At 39.9% G+C, this 23,012-nt stretch overlaps 2 protein-coding genes and 2 long non-coding RNA genes across 8 annotated transcripts in view; 1 reads left to right on the forward strand and 3 right to left on the reverse strand.

Annotated features, from left to right (window-relative positions):
• Positions 1-10,814, forward strand: part of Gm35639 — a 72,727-nt gene extending 61,913 nt beyond the window's left edge. For all 4 annotated transcript variants that reach the window (XR_867457.3, XR_003954517.1, XR_003954516.1 and 1 more), the window contains exon 8: positions 10,327-10,814. This is a non-coding gene — a long non-coding RNA (predicted gene, 35639). The remainder of the gene's footprint in view (positions 1-10,326) is intronic.
• Gm35699 lies at positions 3,333-4,809 on the reverse strand. Of its 2 annotated transcripts, none has more exons than XR_375838.4 (3): positions 4,278-4,809; positions 4,149-4,186; positions 3,333-3,752 (listed from the first exon to the last, which is right to left on the reverse strand). It is a non-coding gene; the product is annotated as a predicted gene, 35699 (long non-coding RNA). The 2 variants fall into 2 exon arrangements; XR_375839.4 differs by having other exon boundaries at positions 3,339-3,650.
• Lce1a1 (late cornified envelope 1A1) lies at positions 10,799-12,574 on the reverse strand. The gene is made up of 2 exons (NM_025984.2): positions 12,524-12,574; positions 10,799-11,455 (listed from the first exon to the last, which is right to left on the reverse strand). The coding sequence occupies exon 2, from the start codon at positions 11,430-11,432 to the stop codon at positions 11,001-11,003; it is 432 nt and encodes a 143-aa protein (NP_080260.1). The 5' UTR covers positions 11,433-11,455; positions 12,524-12,574; the 3' UTR covers positions 10,799-11,000.
• A 7,342-nt stretch (positions 12,575-19,916) lies between these two features.
• Positions 19,917-21,193, reverse strand: Lce1b (late cornified envelope 1B). Its single transcript, NM_026822.1, has 2 exons — positions 21,145-21,193; positions 19,917-20,514 (listed from the first exon to the last, which is right to left on the reverse strand). Exon 2 carries the CDS (start codon positions 20,489-20,491, stop codon positions 20,078-20,080), a length of 414 nt encoding a protein of 137 aa, NP_081098.1. The 5' UTR covers positions 20,492-20,514; positions 21,145-21,193; the 3' UTR covers positions 19,917-20,077.
• Between the last annotated feature and the right edge of the window lie 1,819 nt (positions 21,194-23,012).

The raw sequence follows: 23,012 nt of genomic DNA on the forward strand, positions 1-23,012 counted from the left end.
AAACCAGGAAAGTGAAAATGTACTATTTCTAGGGTGTGGGCATGGGAAAGTACTAGAGAGCTGACTAGTAGGATTTATGTGATGACACTTGGATACGGGAAAATATAAGGGACTTAAATTAGGGAGTGGAAGAGAGAGATAAATACAGAAGAAGGGGGTGGAGAAGAAGAACATAAAATAACAGCAAGAATATCTGAAATCGTAAAGAATCATACTTTAACTACCTAAAAATTTATAATACATGTAAATCTGTGTATACACACACATATAAGCCATATATATATATATATATATATATATATATGCCATTTCTTATACCATATGCCACATATATATAAATAAAAATTTCTCATCTCAACTGACAATATTTTCTCCAAGAGCCAAAAACCACCATGAGAACTCTCTTTTGAGTTGTTGGCCAAGGTTTTCCAAGAGACTTCTCATATATATAGCCAATGGCTATTGCTTTGTAGGCCAATCAGAGGTAGAGAGTAAGTCTCTACTGCTGAAGACTACATTCACTACAGAAAACAGGGCTTAGAGGTTAGAACTGACCTGAATACCTGTTGTTTGAAGACTAGTTTTCACGGAGCCCAGTAGCTCTCCACAAGTCTCCAAGGTAGGAAAACATCCAATAGTGCCACACAGCTATGATACTGAGGAACCACAAAAACAATCAGCATGGTACAATAACCCTAATGGTGCAGTAGCAGCATGTATACCTTAAATGGTAACAAACAGCTCTAATTGCACTTAAGATCTGCCCAACTAGAGAAAAATCATGTCTGATACTGGAAACCTACACAACTACCCAAGGATAGTGATGTCATGGATCTTGGAGGAGAACCTAAAACTACTAGTTTACTCAACCAGCATAATCCCTAACTACTCTCTAATTAATAATAATATGTACTTATACGCACAGCTAAGAATAGTAATCTTTACCCTTCATCAAGGGAATTTTGCAATAGACAGATCACTAAACAAAATCACAACCAATCAAAATGTAGAGTTGTAGAGCCAATTCCCAATGAATACATATATAGTACAGTTTCTGTACCCTAAAGTGCAAGGATCATTGTTGAAAAGAGGGAGGAGTGATTGTAAGAACTAAAAGAACAGGGAGTTTGCTGTGAGACTGTGTTTTCTAGAAATGTCAGAAGCTACATCTATACAGACTGAGCAATAGGACTGCCTAAGCATGAGCTGAATAAAGACAACAACACAGCAGACAAGCTAATGGGGGGTGGGGGAGCCCATGAGGCATTAATCCTATTCAAAAATTTGCAAGTAATTTAAGGAGTGCAGAGATAGTGGACTACTAGTCTTCCCTAGAAAAAATCATAACAATGGTTAGTCATCATTCAAGGTAAACTGAGAGAAGGATAAGTGGAGGAGGCAGACAGGGAGGAAGGGAGAGAGGGAGGAGATGTAGAGAAAGGGAAAGAACAGTGCTTCAAACAAGTGATGTCTGTAATCATTTAGCACTCACATAAATTGCCCATATGCCATATATTAAGCAATGAACCATTCTTAGTGCAAATTAAACTGACCCCACCCTAGACCTTAGAGCATGAAACAGCCTGTGACACTGACAAGTGATTATAATACTTGTATAGTCATAATGATTTTAGGAAAATTTAGAAAGCTATAAAACTTTCAAAGACACAGCCCTTGTCTCAAAGGGGATAAGATTTAATTTATTTTGGAGTGGCCTGGGGACACAGATTTGGGTTTCAATGAGGAAATAGTTTAATGAAGTTTCTATAATAACAACAATGGATATCATTAATGGAGGCATATGGGAAGATCAGGTAGCTTGGTTACAGAAAGTAGTGGAAACTCCTATGGCCTCAGATATTGTCAGAAATCATTGATTGGTTAAAGCTAGTGGCTTGTTGCTATGTAAAGGTTCATGATTCACCGAAAAATGACACCCCCAGATTCAAATAGTATGTAAATTCATAGAGTATTTTATTCTGCAGAAGTCCAGCATGCTGGGGTGTCCCATTACCAGAATAGAGAGACAATGAGTGAGCTTGCAGGCCTGATTTAAAGCAATTCCATGGTAGGTTACCTTTATGTTAATTTGTTGGGTCTATCTCTATGAACATTCCATTACCAGGGTGCTGAGGCTTGAGACTTGTTGGGGAAGTCTGGAAACTGCTGCTGAGGAAGTGACTGAGGGAGTCTGGAAACTGCTGCAGACCCCTTGTCCTTGCTTCAGGCCAAAGGGGGTAGTTTCTGAGTTGTCATCCCCCCTTCAGTTCTTGGAAACAGATTTAGGCCTAGTCTCCTTAACTGCTAATTTGAAGCCTGTCATGGAATTAGCCTAGCCTTCTCAAATATATCCCAAGAGATTTTACCTGTTAGTCAGAGGATATTTTGTCAGGCATAGAGATGGTAATAGAATGGCTGTTAAGGGAATTAAAAATAGCCCAGTGTAAATTATACTCAATCCCTGGACTGGCAGGATTCCAACTGCTCCACATTCATTGGCCTGATGAATTAATTGGCCCTATAGAAGGCTTAGTGTAAGGTGTAATTCTTCCCAGGGGCTTTTACTTTTAATAATAGTATTCATAAGTGTTAAATAAGCAATGCCTTTGAATTTTCAAAAAAAAATTCTCTAGGGGGTATTTTCTCTATGAAGAAAGGATGGAGAAACGGATTGAGGAAAGGCATTTAGCATTACAGCTTGGATTTAACTACAGTAAGTCAGGGACAGTGTTGTACTAATAGCAAGAAATCTGTCAACCCTGAAGGGGAAGGAAATGCTTAAGGAGACCAGCTTCTGTGAGGACAAAGGTCAGAAACTAGTATCTGAACAGGCAGGTCAAAGGACAGCTGGGCTGTCAAGTACATGGGTATATTAACTGTTTCCTTCATGTTTAGTTAAGTCCTGTGACTGGAATGAGATGTGGAAGAACAGAATATGTTACACTTTATAACTCACTATGCCACCTGAGAGACTAACTAGGTTCCCAGTATTTTGAAATCCTAGCATAAAGCCTGAGCCTTTGGAGAAGGGTATAATATAAATGTCCCTCCCACTGCGACTGTGCATGCCACTGACAGTCTCTGCACTTTGACCAGTTGTGAGCTTCTGCATTAACAAAGGAACACGTATTATAAATGAGATTTTAATCAAACACTCACAGCACAACTTGAGCTTTTTGTCCTCTATTTCTATCGGCACCTTCCACAGAAGTAATTCCCTGGGGATTATAGTAGAGTTATAAGAAATACTAGATAAAGCCTGGTGTATATGGTTATGTTTATCTTAATAAATTATTAAATATTTTGAAAAATATTATCATGACTTTACAGTTTACAAATAGTCCATCCATATTTATTAGGTCATCCTCACAGATGACACACTCTGAGACACACATATAGACATATGTCAGCTTCAAGTCCTCTGATTGTAACCTTTGGTTGGGTTTTTCCAATGAGATTTAATTATGGGGAAGTAGCCTGGATGTCATTGACTTGGCTCAGGATGGGGACCAGTTCCTGATTCCTGGAATGATGTGGAGAAGAAGTCATCTTAATTCAAGCTTCACTCTTCAGATAGGTGATGATCTGACAGGTTCCTGAACTTGATGAGTGGGTCAAAAGAATGGCTGACCCCATGCTCTGAACATTAGCTATTAATGGAGATGAGATCACTTCATAAGTATCTTATCTTGCCCTAGCTCATATATTCATTCTGTCTGTCCTCTACATTAGGATTGTTTCACCTTCTCACTCTGTAGGAATAAGGAAAGAAATAGAGATGAAGGGAGCAATCTGAGTTATTTTTCACACAAACTTCCCAATTGCCTTTTTTTTTTTTTTTTTGGAACTACTAACCAACAAAATTATGAATTTAGATTCCCCAACTACAAGTATTTCTTATAAGATTAATCTATAGTCATCAATCTAAAACTAAACATAATTAGTCTTAATAGATATAATTAGTCTTAATAGATAACAAAATATCAAAAAAATTTTAAATAAACACCAGTAGGAAAAAATATCAACTGGTTTACAAAAGACACAGTCTGCTCTCTCTCACACACATACTCCACAGCACACAAACTCCCACACAAAAAGCAGATATTCAACTTTGTTAATAGTCAAATAAATACAAAGAGAACAATTACCTTCCTGTATTTGAAGGAATGCTGTCAGATTCCTTTACCTATTTCAAAATAACAATAATTTATGAGTTCCAGCAGAGAGCTCAGCGAGCTAAGTTAGTGCGGCCTTCTTCCACCAGGCCCTCTACCTACCCACCACGGCCTTGTCCTGTGCCCAGTGAGCTGGCAGTGGGGGACGCGGGGCCCAGAGCAGCCTCAGTCCCTATCCTGCGCACTGACGCTAGGAGCTCTCTCGCCCTTCTGGCTGCAGCGACTTTTTTCCTGCCAACGATTATGCCTGGATGGTAGTGGCATCCACAACTCCACCGGCCCCCTGCTCTCCAGGGTCGGGCCGATGGAAAAACCTCAGCCAGGCCTTCGAGGACGGCTTGAAGGTGGAGGTGAGCGTGGCATGGTGGAAAGAATGGCGGCCACCTGAAGGCCAAGGCTGGGCCTTCGGGGCTTCTGTGGCCTGAGGCGGATTCTGTGGCCTGAGGCAGAGGGTATGAGCAAGAACACTCTGCCATCAGCCATCAGCGGGAGGGCAACCCACCCATGGGCGAGCACTCAGACCTGAATGAACAGAGGCCTCAATGGGCTTGGAGGAAGGTGAGTGGGGAGAATCGTGGGGAGAGGAATGATCGATTGCTGGGCCACAGTCTTCCTTCTACTGGAGGGAAGCCGAGACCACAACCGCATGAGGCCAATCTGATCCCCTGGCGAAAGCTTAACCTGTCGCTTAGAGGGCTTAGAAGACCTGTGTATATAATATGAAAAAAAGTGCTCTTAACCTTTCCCCCGACCCTTTTTAGATTTTTGTCTAAATCTGGACATCTAACTGTAGAGATTACAGATGTAGGGTAGAGGTAGGAGATCACATGTATATCCAGTCGCCACTAAAAATAAAAAAAAAAAAAACCGTAGACATGTCTTCTACAAGTGACCTTGAAATGGTGGCCTCTAGAAAGACCCAGGAGCAACAGTCAGAACCTGTCTGTTCAGTACCTTAGAGTACCCAGCAAGAGGAGGAAGAGGTCCGCTGCCAGACTGGTCTTTTAAAGAAGGTGTGTGTGTGTGTGTGTCTTTTATTCTATTGTATTGTGTGTGCATTTTATTCCTCATTTCTTAATGCCCCTCCACCGTGTTTGCGTGTGTGCACATGTGTGTATTTGAGTGTGTTTGAAAATGCCAGGTTTTTTTTTGGGGGGGGGGGAGGGATGTCTTTCTAGCTGCTCTGAAGTGCCTGACATATTTTGTGTGTGTGTGTGTGTTCTGTTTTAGGTATTTATTTATTTTTTATTAGATTATTTTCTTTATATACATTTCAAATGCTATCCCGAAAGTTCCCTATACCCTCCCTCCGCCCTGCTCGCCTACCCTCCCACTCCTGCTTCTTGGCTCTGGCTTTCCCCTGTACTGGGGCATATAACGCTTGCAATACCAAGGGGCCTCTCTTCCCAGTGATGGCCGACTAGGCCATCTTCTGCTACATATGCAGCTAGAGACACGAGCTCTGGGGGTACTGGTTAGTTCATATCGTTGTTCCACCTATAGGGTCTGACATTTTATAAGTAGTAAAACATTCTGTAAGTACCTTTTTGTTAGATCCATTTGAAATATTTTTTGAAGAGGAATAGCCAAACCTCTTCTGAGTTGACCACATTGTGTTTGTGCCCTGGTTTCCAGAAGGAAATTCAGAGTGCTAAGGCATTGTGGTCCAATTGGTCGAAAGGAACCACTATCCCATTTTGTTTGGCTTTTCTGTGTACATAGTGTATGTAAAGGACAAAGGGGTTCTAATTTACAACATCTAGTCACTGTAGATGTTAAAGAGGTTGCCAATGTATGACAAAGTAGAGTTAGTAGAACAATACATTATTTTTTTACATTTTGTGTTAAAGTTTTAATTACTCTTGTTACATGTGTGCCATTTACTGACTGCTGTGTACATAGTGACAACAGTCCTTATTTGAAACATCTGGTCTGTCTAGGCATTTAGAAGTGCCCAACGTATGTTAAATGTAGAGGTAGTGAAATATCACTTTGCAAGTATCTTTTTTGCAAAAACTCATGAACTGTTGTCTTCTGGGAGTGGAGTGATGAGCCCCTCTGACCAGTACTGTCTTTACTTGTTCAGTGGTTTGGAGGAGGTGCTGGGAGGCAGTGACAATGGGTGTGTAGTAGTGTGTGTGTATGTGTGTGTATGTGTGTGTGTGACCCTTTCAGATGCCATTTTTATATACTTGCATTTTGTTTTGCTGTGTGTATACTGTGTATAATGGACAAATATATCTAAATTTTCAACATCTAGACTCTAGATGTTAAAGAGGTTGCCAATGTAAAACAAAGTAGTAAATTTAGCACATAGTGTACATGGTTAAAATTCATAGAAAATTTTGTTCTGTAAATGACTTGGGGATAGGGATTTGTTCAGCTGTTTCTAGGAATTACACATGCCTATTTTGTCTACTGATTTGAAGGGAGAAGAAAGTGGGTCAAAGCCCAAATGGTTGTATTTAGAAGATACCTCAGATAATAACCATTGCTTTGCATACAGTTTTATTTACCATCGCCATTCAATAGCAGATAAGTTCTTGCATGAAACATCTAGTCTTTGAGATATTTGAAGAGCTTGATACATTTAAAGGTACAGGTAGCAGAATAGTATTTTGTATATATAGTTTTCTAAACTGGAGAAATGCTGTGTGTAGAAATAGAATTGTTAGCCCACCTCTGAGAACAGTGTACAGGCTGTATTTGTTCAGGTGGAAGGAAGGAACTGCAAAAAGATGCCGTTAGTGTGCTAGATATTTCTAGCTTACCCATTACCCTGTATGCTGTGTGTATCTCATGAAACTTTGCTATGCTCTATATATTGTACATACTGGACAAATGAGTCCTATGATATCTAGTCTCTAGGTATTTAAGAGGTTGCCAATGTATGACAAAAGTTGTTAGTAAACTCACACATTCTGTATATTCTTTTAGTTCATAGCAAGGTTGTCTTCTGAAGAGTTGTAAAAGTGTATGATCCAAGTGATGGGTGACTGTGTCACAGGACACAAGATGGGCTGAAGGGGAAGAAAGTATGGAGGCCAGAATGTTCTCAACAGAAGACACTTTGAGATCTAACTAGTTACATGTGTGTGGTTTCAGCATTACTATGTATATAGGGGACAAATTTATGTCCTCATCTGAAATATCTACTCCTTCTAGGCATTTAGAAGTGCACAAAGTATATTAAAAGTAGACTTAGTAAATAATACTTGTAGATTCTCCTGTTTAAACTCATGGTGAAGTGCTGTCTTTTGGAACTAGGAAGAGAAACTGCTTCTGAGCAATGCGGCCTTGCTTGTGTGGGTCTAGAAGGGAGGAAGAAAGAAAATGAATGAAGGGCCTAATGCTAATGCAAGTTTGGTAATGCAAGATTATCCATTGTTCCTTATATCTGTGCATTTTACTTTGCAATGTATTGGAGACATATGTCCAAATTTGCAGCACCTAGTCTTCCTAGACAATAAAGAGGTGCCAGTGTGTTACAAAGTAGAGTTAGTGAAAAGACATGTTTGTAAATTATGTTAAAATTTGTAGGAAAAAAAAAAAAACCTCTTCTTAAATCCACTTAGGAAGTGAAATTGTTAATATCCCACAAAAACATGACAGTTGCATACATGTGACCCCTGGATGGAGAGAACTGCAAGAGGGGCTAGATCAGAACCTTGCTGTTTAAAGGCAGCTTCTGATGACAGCCTTTGTTAGGTGTGCAGTGTATTCACTGCAGTGTACACATGCTGGGGAAACTGAAGTGCTTATTGGGAACATCTGGTCTCTAGACTTTTAAGTGCATAATAGACTTGATGTGGTAATACATGCCTTTAATTCTAGGCTGAGGCAGGTGGATCTCTGTGTTCTGTATCAGCTAGGGCTATACAGATTTTGTTTCAAAACAGTAAGAAAGTGTGCATAATGGACTGGTAGGGTGGCTCAGGATGTAAAGGTGCCTGCAACCAAGCTGGTGACCTGAGTTTGAGTTCCAGGATCCACTTGATAAGGGAAAAGTGATTCACAGCTTGTCTTTTAGCCTCCACACAAGTGCAGTGGCACACATATGCACACATGTGTACAGTACTGCATAAATGTAAATGCACACCATGGTAAAAATAGAGGGCTGACACCACTTTGTTAAGGATTATTTTTTTTATTTCATAGGAATGGTCATACTGGGGAAATGCAAGTTAAACTTGGCCTTTGAGCTGATGCTGTTACTAGGTGATAGAAGTAGGCTTGGGCAAAGATTAGTGCTCAGAAAAAGGCACTGTAGCTGTTAGTTGGTTCAAATTGTCTAGCCATTGGTTAATGTTGCCAGGTAGTAGTTGTAAGTTCTAGTGGCTAAAGGATGTTAGAAGTAGCAAAAGAATTACTAAATGTCAGGATACTCTTTGGGGAGGGCTGCCTTCTGGATGTGGCCTTTGTTAATCCTCTCACTAGCATCATCTGCACTTAGGAGTTGTGCAGGGAAGAGGATGGCTGAGGGAAAGGCTGCTAGTGCCTCTGTGTTCAGAGGACAGCTGTACCCAGGGGCCTTATGTGCAGCTTGGTAAAATAGTTGTGTTCATTATGCACAGTTGTCATCTGAATGTTAGGTCCTAAAAGAGAGTACATGGTTAAGAGTAGAGCTAGTGGATATGGTAGAATTGACAAAAAGGCTTCCTCTTGAACAAGGAACTGCTAAGCCATGGACAGTGTGGGGAGATTCATGTTACTGGGCTGACTGGAGGGACAGAGAGGTTCATAGGGCAAGGTCTACAGGGGTGTTGAGACTGACATCATGAGAGCCACTGCGTCTCCCAGCTGCTTCATGGGAATACAGTTGTTGAGTGGAAACAACCCTTCTACATATGCTAGAATCTGGTGATAAACTTAGGAATGCTATATTTACTGTGGTATGTTGCTTTGTGTTTCTTTGTAAGCTGAGACTGAGCAAATGCAGAATTTAATTGTAACTTTGCCAGTATGTCTATCTAGAGACCTGCTGCTATTTTTGTCTTCTATGAAATTTCTGTTGCCAAAGAAGACAGGATTACAATTTTGTCTGCAAGATTGAGATGGCATGGTGTATTCTTGGTTATCAAAATCCTTGTGTAGTGTGGGGTTTTTAGTTGGTGGATATTCACAATGTGGGGAAAGCATGGTATATAGTGTATAATCTCAATTGCCCAAGTGTGTTAAGCTTGCAGGATGTAGAACAACACATCAAACTGAGCTGCTTGTGACTGGGTGACTTTGTTCTTGCCTTCTTGTGTTTTGTTTCCTGTAATGCACACACCAAAAAAATAAATGAAAGCTTCCTTAAAAGAAAAACAATTTATAACAACACACTAGCCAGTTGGAATGTGTGAAAGTTTGTAATAACATAATAATATTTTAGGATGATAGTATGAAATAATGCAACTGTTCTAGAAGGCAATATGGGCAAAAGGATGTGTAGCAAACATATACAAAACATGAGCATTGCCTTTTATGTAATAGTTGAATTTCTAGGCATCTAAACAAGAAACATGATCAAGGATTTTTCTGGATATGATGTCAAATAGAGGTCTATTCATCAACTTGACTTACATCTGAATTTTTAAAAGTTTTCAGTATATTGGAATCTGATAAACATTGATCATCTTGTCATGTTTCAATAATTTAAAAGACTTAAATTTAAGGCAATAACAAGACAATGAACAAAATTATACCTTTCCAGATCTTCTTATATAAAAAAACGAGAATCATAGTCTATTGAGAAAGACTGAATTTTCATTAAATAAGATGTTCCAACCATTGCCAATGCCATGCATTGTGTCAGTTATTAGAAATTCTACCACAGTAGAACAAATACATAAATGCTAGAGAACATACGTCTGTACCTAGATGTGGATAATAACACCAATAGACATGTGTGGTGGACTACCCCCTACTGTATGCAAGAAAGGATGAGTGAGCAGTTAGATGACTGGCTATCTGAACCACATTCCTAACCCAGGCTTCAGACACTCAGAGTATTATAGAATAAAAATTACCACCACTGACACGTAGGGATGATGATGGTCAAAATAATTAAGAGTCTGGAGAAGATCACCAGGAAAGACTTAATTGTTCTATAATAAAGAAAATGAATAGGCAGGGTTGGGACTCAAAATTTTCCATATGATTTCAGCATCCCTGAGCCCAGAACAGGAGGAGAAGAGAATAACCAGCCTTCAACATGTGCCTCCTCTACTGCTTATCTGAGGTTATCATGGCAAAGGTAAGCAGCAGCCCCAGACTGATGGCTAACAGCAGAGCTGATGCGACCTCTGCTTCAACAGCAGCCACTACTGCCATCACTACTACAACATCCAGAGCTGTAATTATGACAATGGACATAATGGAGTAAAAGATATAAACCCAGAAAAAAAAATAGATATGCATCCATAGAGGAACAGTAACACCATTGGGCAACATATGGGATAGACTGACCCTCACTGTATGCAGTAAAGGTGAATAAAGAGCCACTGTCCACAACCCGTGAGTTAACCTGCTACTGTTCCACACAGCCCCGGGCTTCTGAGTCATCTTTGGAACAACTGAGCCTTAATTGGCAAAACTGATTTGTAAGATGCTTGGAGTCAAATAATCAAGAGTCTAGAGAAGATCGTTAGGGTAGAACTTTATTATTTTGTCCCCAAGAAGACAAACCCAGCAATAGGGGAACATTTAAAACATTTCACAAGATTACAGCATCTTTGAGCCCAGGACACAAAAGGCAGCAGGAGAGAAGAACAGGCCAAGGAAGGTCCACTGAACATGGCTTTCTCCTGAATGGTTTGTCTAAAGTGTTAGTTGCTCAGGTCAGCAGCAGCCTCCAGACTGCTGGCTACTGCCACAGCAGCCACTGCTGCCACCACTGCTGCCACAGCAGCCACTGCTGCCACCACTGCTGCCACAGCAGCCACTGCTGCCACCACTGCTGCCACAGCAGCCACTGCTGCCACCACTGCTACAACATCCAGAGCTATGGCGATGGCGACGGAGGGATCTGCGGGGTCTGTGATGGCTCAGGCAGCAGCCTCCACCCCCAGAGCTGCAGCAGCCTCCAGAACTGCAGCATCCCCCAGAGCTGGAGCCACAACAACCCCCAGAACCCAGACTACAGCAGGAAGACACAGGGGGACACTTGGGAGGACACTTAGGGGGGCATTTTGGAGGGCATTTTGGGGTCTGGCACTTGGGAGGACACTTGGGAGGGGGCTGGCACTGCTGCTGGTTCTGCTGGCAGGACATCTCTGCTGGTGAATGCTCTGGGGCTGTGGAAGAATCATAATGCAAATTAGAACCAGGATCCTGGGGTCATCCTATCTACTTCTAAATATCACTGATAGTCATAGAAAATCTATATTCTGTAGTTTTATTTCTAACAAACCCCAAAGCATTCTGTGATAATGGCCTGTAGAGCCAAATTATCTTCTAAACGTTGACAGGAAAAAATAGGTTCTTATTCTTAAAAAAAAAAAAAAAAAAAAAAAAAAAAAAAACAATCTCCTGTAAAAACCCATAAGTTGAGAGATTTCATAGTCTGGAAGCATCTTCAGAATAATTTCCTCCTCCACTTAATTTCTCTGAATGACATCTTTTATAATGCCACTGGGCTTGAGCTACATCTATTGTATATCATATCATGATTCTTATAAGAGTTCTATGGATTCCTGAAGCTTTCCAAACTGATAAGGATAATGACATCAGAGAAGGAAGTAAAGATTATTGCTAGGTGTTCCAACTGCATTTAATAAAAGACCTAACTTATCCATTCCTGAAGCTATGAACCAGGTCTTGTTCCTCATTTCAGGCAAATCTGAACTCATGTCAGCACCCCATGTTGACTGGTGTTTGACATAATAATTCTTGTGCTCGTTGTCTTAAAATTTCTGAGCAGCCTGTGATCTAGTTCCAGATCTATGGCTCTGTCTGCTCCAGGCCCAAAGATCCCTTGGTACTGTGTCCTCACTGTTTGTCTTGCTTTCAAGGCTTTCCAAGAGAGCTGTTACAAGAGGGAGCCCCCTCCCTCCTGAAGCCTATCAAGGTCCAAGGCTTTCTGCATTTTAGGTTTTAATCCTGAGCCCCACTCCACAGGAGGGCAGAATATCCACTCTGGATTCTTAAGTCAGAGGTACTCAATTCCTTCTAATACCTCCCATGAGTTTTAGAGTCCCCTGGACTCTACCATTCCTACCCAGCCTTCATTTTCCCCCATTGCTCTCTGCTCTGCTAACATGTCTCTGAACTCTGTGGCTTTACCCAGCTCTTTTCCACTTGCCACCTCTCCTCCTAGCTTCCTTCTAGTATAGGCCATGTTCCCAATCCCAATGGGCACTTACCAAGATTCCAGGTACACAAGATCTTTGGATACCTCGGAAGGTGAGTGAATGGAGGTGCTCTGTCCCTCAGCCCTTTTAAACTGACTCTGGGCTCTGCCCAAACCTGTGAGACAGTGGTTGGGCATGAGAGGCCCTGCCTACACTCACATGATCTTCTGATTAGTGATGAACAGATAGGTGTTCCTCACCAGCCTTCCTCTGTGGAGCTCATGGATGCTACATCCAGCATGGATGATGATGTAGACATAAGATGAGGAACTGGATTCCTGTTAACCTTCATCTCACATACCTGAAGGATCCATAGAGTATCTCATTGCTCAGCTGATCACATTACTGCTCTTTCTGAAATGATCCACACTCCAAATTTCATGTTTAAAGTACAAAACTGTGATTTTTGTGTCCGTCTTCCTCCAATTTGCCCTTTATTTTATGTTTATATTATATTTTATGTTGAGAGTGGTTTCTTCTCTTCTCATTGTCTCACCCTTAACACTATCATTAGTTCTGTTTGTTCCTATAGAAAGCTTCACTTTAAATTTCATGTCACATATACAACTTTATTTCTCTATAACAAATTGAGCAATGAAAATATGAGAGAATATACATACTTTTCTTTCTGCAACTACTTTAATTCACCTGATAGAATTATCTTAAGTTATTTCCATTTCTCTTAAAATAACTTGCTTCTTTTAGAGGAAAAAAAAACCCAATGTAAACCATATTTTCTTAATCCATCCCTCTACTGTTAGATATGTAGATTTGTCCTGTAATTCATCTATGGTGAAGACCCATGACAGTAATATGCAAGTATTTGTGCTATGTTGACTTGGTGTTCTTTGAGTAAATGTCCACAAGTATATAGCTAGATATAATAGGTCCCTTTTCCATAATTACTTGTATTATCCCTGGGGTAAGAAAGAATCTCAGTGTAGTTTAGATTTGGATTTGTGTTTCTTCTATGGCTATCAAATATGATTTTTTCAAGTGTTTGGAAGCCATTTGTATTTCCATTTCTGAGAAATATCTATTAATTCTATCAGTTCATTTATTGAGTTATCTTAGTTCTTTGTACATCAGAGGTATTAATCCTCTTTCAGATACATAGTTAGCCAAGATTACTATCATTCTGATATTTCATTTTACTGTTTTCTTTTAAGTATAGAAGCTTTGCAATTCCATAAGGTCTCATTTGTCCCTTATTAGCTTTATTTCTTGAGTAACTGCGTCCCATTCAGGAAGTCCTTGCCCATGCCAACATATTGAAGTATTTCCCCTACCTTTACAGATCTTATTTTAGGGACATGGATATACCTGGAGTTAATTTTTGTATAGCGTAGGAGATGGGAGTCTAGTTAAATTCTTTGTATGTGATTATACAGTTTTCTCAGAAGAAATTAGCTTTTCTCCTGCATGATTTTTTTTTTCATCTTTGTAAAAGGCGAGGTGATTCTGGCTACATGGCTTTGTATCTGATCCTCTATTTTATTCCACTGATCTATATGTCCTTTTGTCAATATTATGATGTTTTGTTACTATGGTACTATAGTTTAATTTGAAATATCACCATACATAATAATTCCAGTGTTATATTGTGCTATAATAATCTTGGGCTATCTGTTGTCTTTTGTATTTGAAAACAAATTTTAAGATGCCTTTTTCTATTTCTGTGAAGCATGGCATTGAAAGTTTAATAGACATTTCCTTTAATAAATAATTTTTCAGTATTAATTCTCCTAATCCATGAGATAAGATACTTTTCCATCTCCCAGTGTATTTTTCAGTTTCTTTATTTAAACTTTTAAAAGTTTTTATTGTGGAAGTCTTTTAATTCCTTGATTACATGTATTCCAGGATAAGTTTTAGGGAACTGTGAATGGAATTCTTTCCTTAATTTCTTTCTTAATGTGACTGTTATTGCTATATACAAAGGCTACTCATTTGTTAATGTTAATTTTGTAACTGGACACATTTCATAAAGTGTTTATCAAATCTAAAAAGTTTCTGGTAAAAATTTTAGGCTCTCATATATAGAATCCTTTTGTCTACAAATAAAGATGCTTTGATATATATTTTATTTGTATCCCTCTTTCTTTTTCATGTCTTGCTGTTGTAGCTAAGAGTTCAAGTACTATATTGAATAAAAGAAGAAAAATTAGATGCTGTTATTTTTTGTGATAGTTAGTATAAATGCTTCGGGGAATTTTTTTCTATTTAGTATAATTTGGGGTACAGGTTTGTCATATACGTCATTTATTGTGTGGGAGATAACTTTTCTCTATTCCTAGACTCTTCAGGTCTTTTTTATAGTGAATGGATACTGAATTCGTTCTGTGCCTATGAGATAATTGAGTGATTTCTGTCCTTGAGTCCCTTTATGTAAATATATATATATATATATATATATATATATATATTGAGAGAGGGGGGAGAGAGGGAGGGAGGGAAAGAATGAGAGGGAGAGGGGCAGGGGGAGAGGAGAGGGAGGAAGGGGAAGCCTTACTAAGCATCATACCTAGTCTTGTCTGTTTAGTGTTCTATATGCCCTTTGTACATGAAACATCATACTGACTTTTCCCCATATCACAGACATGAAATTATAAGTTCCTTGAAAACTTGCCCTGGGTTTTGTATTTCCTTACCTGTACCAGCACTTTGAATACTATATGATCTTACATCTTCTCACTAATGAAATCAATGAATTTCAGTTTAGAAAAATCTATTCCTTATGATATTGATCACCCTCGAAGGATCTGCCCACTGGAATATGCATGTGTGGTCAGGCCACATGACTTGAAAGATCTGCCACTCTCTCACTTAATAAGAACTTCTTGCTCTTCCTCAGGTTGCTCCAAAAGTCTTAGTAATAGGGAGAGGTCAGGAACTGATTTCTGAGTTTCCACACTGACAACTCTGTTCAGCTCAGCTTCTAACTTCCAGGATGATGAGGTTTAGATGTCATCTGGTCCATAACTCTGCTGCTGTGCTGGAGAGCAGCCATGTCATCAGCTAACATATGCAATGTTTCATGGGGAAGACTGAAATGTATCCTCTGACTATGAGCTCTGCAAGCTTAAATGGCAGGTTAGTGTAGCCATCTTGACTAACCAACCATTGTTTGGTTTCCATTTGTCATGCTGCCTCTCTATTAGAATGACTAATTTTTGTCATCTCGTGGGTTGCAAAAATACTGCTGACTTATAACTAGAAGTAATTCAAATGAATAGTGGGACTTTTTTTCTGTGTTCCTGAGCCAGTATCAAGTAAATTAGTCATTTCTTCTTTGTTTTTCTCATTTTAACCTTGAACAGTCACAAACATTGATTCCATGATCTCAGAGACTAAAAGAAGGCTTACTTTCTATTTATATAACATTGCTTAAAATTATATTATTTGGCTGCTCCAAATGCCACATTTTAAATTTATTGCTACAACACACTAATAAATAGCTGTTTTTCTTCATTTTGTCGATACTGCATGGTTTTATCCTCAGATTATTTAAACATTCTCTAATGTTGTATGGTCCCTGAGTATATGTATGTGGTTTTATTTTCCAGTTCTCTGACATTGTTTAAAAGATATTTTTAACTTTTGGAGTTCACATTATAATTAATCACATACACACATACACACATGCACACACACACACACACACTGATGTTTTATAATTAATAGACAAAATTACCTTGAATTTTCTTCTTTTTTTAAAATAGCATTGCTTTTGCCTTGTGGGTTCTAGTTCATAGTCTTGTGGATGTCTTTTCTATAGTGAGTAATATTAAACTTCTCTTAATTATTGTAGTTTATTTATTTATTTATTTATTTGGGTTGATATTAGAACAAATTCATGTGAAACTGTTTACTTCACTTTAGTATATAATTTTGAAAACTCAATAATTATTTGAATGAATAAAGATTACCTTGACCTCATACCTCCAAACTCATGCACACACATATATGCCCACCAGCTGAACATATACAAACACAACAAACATATACCACATATATATGTAGATACAGATATAGACATATAGAAATGTAGACATATAGACATATAGAGATAGATAGATAGATAGAGAGAGAGAGACATTTCATGTAACATACCTGCACAAATAAAAAATTAAGTTATATTTATGTAAGTAAGTAAGTAAGTATGTATGTATATGTATTGGAGTCATACTGTGGTTCTGAGTCTGGGAATGAATGCTGGAGGGAGAGAAGTCCTTCTCTGAGAATCTTAATGTTACAGCTCTTTTAGATGAATGCCTTGTCCAAGGGTCTTCAGAGAAAAAGCTTTCTTAGATGGTTGTATCTTGTGCACACTACCATTGATCAGGGTGGAAAAGGACTATGTATGAACTTTGGAATGTGGGAAGGATTTTTCAGAATAAAGGAAATCATTGGCTAGCATTCAAAGTATTCCATTTGTATGAAGACACATTCCAGAAATATCAGGTACTTGCTGGGTGAGTCCTTATCCTGGAAAGGAGGAAGTTAAATTTGTAGGTCTACCAAGGACTTCTGGACCTTCTCCAGATAGAGGACATGAGGGGTGGGGGTGGGGGTGGGGGGCTTTGACTCCTCAGACAAGGTCAGAGAAGGGGAAAACCTGCTGATAAATGAAGTCCTCCATTTTGTGCCCACATCAGAAGAGCTATCTTGTCACAGTAGACTGCGGCCTTAATTAGCAGGGTTTTCCTCACATAATTTTACCTTTTGTGAGAAATTTTTGTTTATATTTTAATATCTCTGTGTGTATTTATAAATCAGTAAGAAAATTACTAGTTGGAGATTTATCAGGTAAAGGAACAGAATGTAATGTCTAAAGGCATGAGGAGAGTGTGGGGAAAGGGATGGCAACGACCACTTTCTGCCAGAGTCTAAGAATCAAGTGACAGACATGAAGGAAATCACAAGTTAAAAGACAAAAAATGTCTCAGGTCAGGCCCACAGGGGAACACCAGGGCCAAAAAGGGGGAGTGGGTGGGTATGGGAGTGGGGTTGGGTGGTTATGGGGGACTTTTGGTATAGCATTGGAAATGTAAATGAGCTAAATACCTAATAAAAAATGGGGAAAAAATGTCTCAGTGTTACTGAAGTGCCTTGGTAATTTTATTTATTATATTATTTTATTTTACTTGCTCTTTGGAAACAGGATGTCTCTAGATGACAGTCTTAGATGACCTAGAACTCACTCTGTACACTAGGCTAGCTTGGAAATCTTAGATGCAATGCCTTGATTTAAAGGCAAAGCACAGAATTCATGGGAAAGAGAGACATGGAAACCCTAATTTGCACTTTTAGTATTTGCCTTGATCTTCTTTCTACCTATCTAGTCAGCAGCATGAGAGCTAGGAATTAGGCAATAGCAATTCAAACAGGAAAAATGAATTATCCAATAGGCACTTGGGCACATTGATGTAGGTCCCAAATTACCTCACTGCATGCAGTAATATAGGACAGAGTTGTTTTGGGGATTCCGAACTTCAGCAAGGTGAATGCGGCTTTTTAATGGTTTTGAACGAAATATTTTTGATGCTCCACCCAGAGATTAAGTTCTCAGATATGATTCAGACACTTAAGCAGCCCCAGGTAGATGAAGTAAAGTACATTCCACAAAAGCCTCCAGACTTCTAGCTGCTGAGTCATGGCAGCTGGAGGTCCCTGTACCTGGCTGCCACCCAGAGTCTGCTGTGGTAGCTCAGACAGCAGTTGACACATGCAGATCTGTCCCAGGTACTGACTTTCCATGTGAGAGGAGAATGGGGTAGTTTAGACTAAGACCTAGTGAGGGTGGGCCAGTTGCATGAGGCGGTGAGGTGCCTGATGTAGGGTTCAGCTCCCTGTTCTGTAGTAAGCACATATTGGTGGATGGTCAAGCTGGAGCTCAAACAAGGTAGAAATCCCGCGGAGCCTGCTCAGTCCTCCTCCGTTGTCTTTATACAATCATTTCTTTACATGTTATGAGCTTCTTCAGTATGAGTCATACAGAAAATTATCTCTGAAATAGATTGACAAACATTTTACATTATCTCATCGGATCCTCAGTACGTCTTTATAAATAGTTGAGATTTTTTTCCCCCACAGAAGAAATAAATGAAAGCAAATGGTGCTGTACCCTGTACCAGTCAATGCATACTTTAAAAACAATCAATAAGGAAGAAATCACACTTCTTTTGGGAGTTACTTCCCAATACATTTAAGTAATGTACTTTGCAAATGTGTATATGAGACATAATGTAACACACATCTACATACATGAGAATAAGAAGTACAAAGTGTTACTACACAAATTGTTTATTCCCAGTTGTAATCATTGGACAGTGTGAGGCTTTGGACTGCTTGGCCACCAATGAGACATACCCCAGCTTGTCACCTCTAGTGATCCCAAGTCAGGTGATGTCCTTTTTGGAGCCACTAGTCTTTTCCATCTCTCTCTGTGGCACCAGAAATTTCACCTTGTGTATCATGATTCATCCTTAGTGCTTCTGGTACAGATAGATATCCAGGCACCACTCCTGACCACCTAAGGGACACTGAAAAGTGTGAGGGTCACACATCTCTGTAACTGGTCAAAAATGTGCTTCTGGTCACTAAGTGATCACAATACAGGCTTCAGGTAAGAAAATGAAGTGAACACAGTTTATTTGCAATATCAGAGGCCCAAGAGCATCAGGAAAAAAACTGACTCGGGATTATATGGGTGGAGGAGACACAACCATCAGCTTTCTCCAAACATTTTGGCTCTAATATTCCTTAACCTTCAGCAGACTTCCTGACACCTCTTCATTCTGTATTCCACCTCTGTGCTGAGCCTATTTCCAGATCCTCGTGTTCTAAGGTTTCCCCCTGGGAAGCTTATGAAATTCTTTTAAGTAATCACTTACCAGGACCACAGGGGAAAACAAAGCGCACCAAAGGAAGTGAGTAGATATTCTCTAGCCCTAAGCCCTTTGGTCTTGTTCTTGTTATCTTCTTCAGCCTGTGACATTGAGCCTGGTTATGTGAGCACACAACTGACTCAGAAATTGCTCCCATAAGTGTTGACTGGATGCTCCTCCCCTGCCTCCTTCTGTGAGGTAAAAGGAAGCTGTTTCAAAGCTGCAGGTGGGAAAACAGTGGTGAGCATGTCCTTCCCATCACCTGCCTCGCTGCTATCTCTTTTGTTGTGCGCACCTTCCACTTTCTTAGAACTTGGTCTATAAAATTTTAGCTGCAGATCTTCAGGTGCAAACGAAGAAAAAGAGATCCACTTGAGCTTTTTCATGCTTTCATTGTGCTCCTATTACTAGTGAGTCTGGTAAACCATATTACTGATGTAGGCTGTAATTCTACTGACTTCCTAATAACACTGACTTGGAAATATGCTGTTGTCAAAAATAAACACAAGTTTACTCGTGTTTGCAAGGGGAGACTTTATTATTGCAATTTTGTCATTTTAGGGGAAAGTCACAACTTTGCAGAGGATCACCAAGAGTCCAGAATACAAAGCACAACAGAAAGGAATGGCAGGCAGTAGCACTTCTCCACAGCTTGTCTGAAGTGCAAGGGCCCTGATCAGCAGCAGCCCCCAGACTGCTGGCTACTGCCACAGCAGCCACTGCTGCCACCACTGCTGCCACAGCAGCCACTGCTACCACCACTGCTGCCACAGCAGCCACTGCTGCCACCACTGCTACAGCATCCAGAGCTGTGGCGATGGCGACGGAGGGATCTGCGAGGTCTGTGGTGGCTCAGGCAGCAGCCTCCACCCCCAGAACTGCAGCAACCACCAGAGCTACAGCAGCCCCCAGAGCTGGAGCCACAACAACCCCCAGAACCCAGGCTACAGCAGGAAGACACAGGGGGGCACTTGGGAGGACATTTTGGGGGGCACTTTGGAGGGCATTTTGGGGTCTGGCATTTGGGAGGGCACTTGGGGGTGCACTTGGGAGGGGGCTGGCACTGCTGCTGGTTCTGCTGGCAGGACATCTAGGCTGGTGAGTGCTCTGGAGCTGTAGAAGAGTAACACACATGTCAGACTTAGGAATCTGGGGCTATCCTGCCCCCCAAGCATCTATAATTATCATAGACACACTATCTCTAGTAGTTCTGTTGTAGAATGTTTATCCTCTTACATGCTCATTATTGTTTTTTGGAAGCTTCAAAAACCTACACAAGTCAGGTAAAAACTGACATTTAGTGTCTAGCATCGAATGACAAGCTAGGCATTATGAAATGTGTCTGAATCGCTAACTTGGAGATTAACTGTTTAAAGCATCATTTCAGGGAAAATGGATTTCACTGCAAAGAGAGCCTTTTCTGTCTCTGTCTCTTCCTTTGAATGCTAGGCCAGGGCTGTTTCAGAGTGCATCAATTGAATATGCACAATTTTCTGTGCTTCTGAGAGACCCATTCCACCAAAGAAGCTTATTGTGTGCAGAGCCCTAAGTCAAATGGATCCTGACTGCTTATGCCTCCTATGGATGTCAGAATGCCCTTTTCTCTACCCATCATTCTGGCCCACCTTAAGTCCTCTGTAAGAGTGGCCTCCTGGCTCTGTAGTTCTACACAGCCTCCCATCCAGCTCTCCTCTCAGCTTTCCTCTAGTACAGACCATGCTCTTGCTCCCAATGGACACTTACCAAGATGACAGACAGCACAAGATCTGTAGCCACTTCAGGAGGACTGGATGGAGATGCTCTGCCACTCAGCCTTTTTATTCTGATCCTGGGCTCTGCCCAACCTGTGAGACAGTGGCTGGGCATGGATGACCCTGACTCCTGACACCCATGTGGTTCTGTGACTGGAGATGACATGAGTTTCTCACCAGCCTTCCTTCATGGGTCTCAGGCATGGACTATGATTTAGGTATGAGATGAGGAGGAGTGGATTCCTGGCACCCTTAGCTTCACATACCTGAAGGGCATGTGCTTTAGAGATTGCTCATTCCTTAGTCTATCTCACTTGCTTCCTATTTCTAGTGTAACCTTCAGTCCTGATAGACTTTTAACAAGCTCACTCTAGAGAGACCTCCTAAAACTATGGTATTCAAACATGGCTACTTGAATAGCTTTCTTCACTCTCCCTATCTGTGTGGCTCTATAACACAGATAGACATCTTCACAGGCAAAACCCTGGCCAAGAAATTTGAGTCATCAAGGGGACAATGTGGGATTTTGAAACCTGTTTGACCTGTACAGTTTTCCTTTTTAGGTGTAACTTTTAAATATAAAAAACAATTACTTATGTGTGTAGTGAAAGTCAGTAGTGTATTTGAAAAGGTAGGAGAGAATAAATTATCCTTCTAAGAACTATAGATCATTGAAAACTCTTAACAAACAATATATATTTAGCCTGCTGAATAAAGGAGGAAAGTTTGGTTCTTTAAAAAAAAATAACTGAATGTGGGTTGACATAGTCAAAATATGTCATATGCATGCATAAAATTTCACATGGAAACCCCATATTTTATAAAGTTAACCTAATGTAAGATAATTTTAAAATTCTAATGTTTTCTAGAGAAAAATTGATTTTGTTGTTTATTGGTCGATTGATTATTTTTCTTAGGATCATATGGGATGGAGGTAATGATGTCTGATATCTACAGAGGAGAAATAGGTAGGCAGGAGAAAATTCTGCGAAATAATGTACATGTATTCTTCCATATGAGCCAAAATGGGTAAGAAGAGACACATTTCTCCCTGACAGGAGCAGGGGATTTCAAGGGCAAGAATCCCTATTAATTCATGGGATGTGTTCTAGCTGTGTTTTTCAGGCCCATGTACTCTCTTTATTGCCCTGGCTCTCACAAATGTCTACTGTTCTACAGTTTTCATATGAATGGGGTTAAAATGTCCCCATTTTGGAGATTTCACTGGAAATATATGAGGTTTAATTTAGAACAAGATGATTATAGAGACAGTCACATGGTGATAGTCTCTACAAACTGACCAAACCCAGGGAGATAACAAATTAAGTCAGGAGGAGTCAGGGGAGAAGCAAAGCCTCTTCTAGCTGCCTTTGGTTCTAGGAATGGGTAAGACTTTGGGAATAATGTTCAAGTCATGTGGGAAAAATTAACACCAAGGAAATGTGAGAGAGATGACATCTACCTATCTAAAGATTTAGGCAATATTTGACTGCAATTTATCATGACTCCATCTCTTTATTTATCCATTATCTGTTGTCTATCATGTGTCTATTTATCCATAATGTACATATCTGCCATCTCTCTATCATGTAATATCTATCTTTCATCTATCTATATATCTATCATCTAATTTTAATCTGTCATCTATCTATAATGCATTATCCTTTACCTATTTTTCTGTCTGTCTGTCCGTCTGTCCGCCCATCCATCCATCATCCATCCATCATCCATCCATCCATCCATCCATCCATCTATCTATCTATCTATCTATCTATCTATCTATCTATCTATCTCTTATCTGTCACCTATCATCGTTCTACTATACATGTATCTGCCATGTATGCACCTGTCTATCTATCC

The sequence above is a fragment of the Mus musculus genome, chromosome 3 (genome assembly GCF_000001635.26).
Source record: "Mus musculus strain C57BL/6J chromosome 3, GRCm38.p6 C57BL/6J".
NCBI classification, from domain to species: domain Eukaryota; kingdom Metazoa; phylum Chordata; class Mammalia; order Rodentia; family Muridae; genus Mus; species Mus musculus.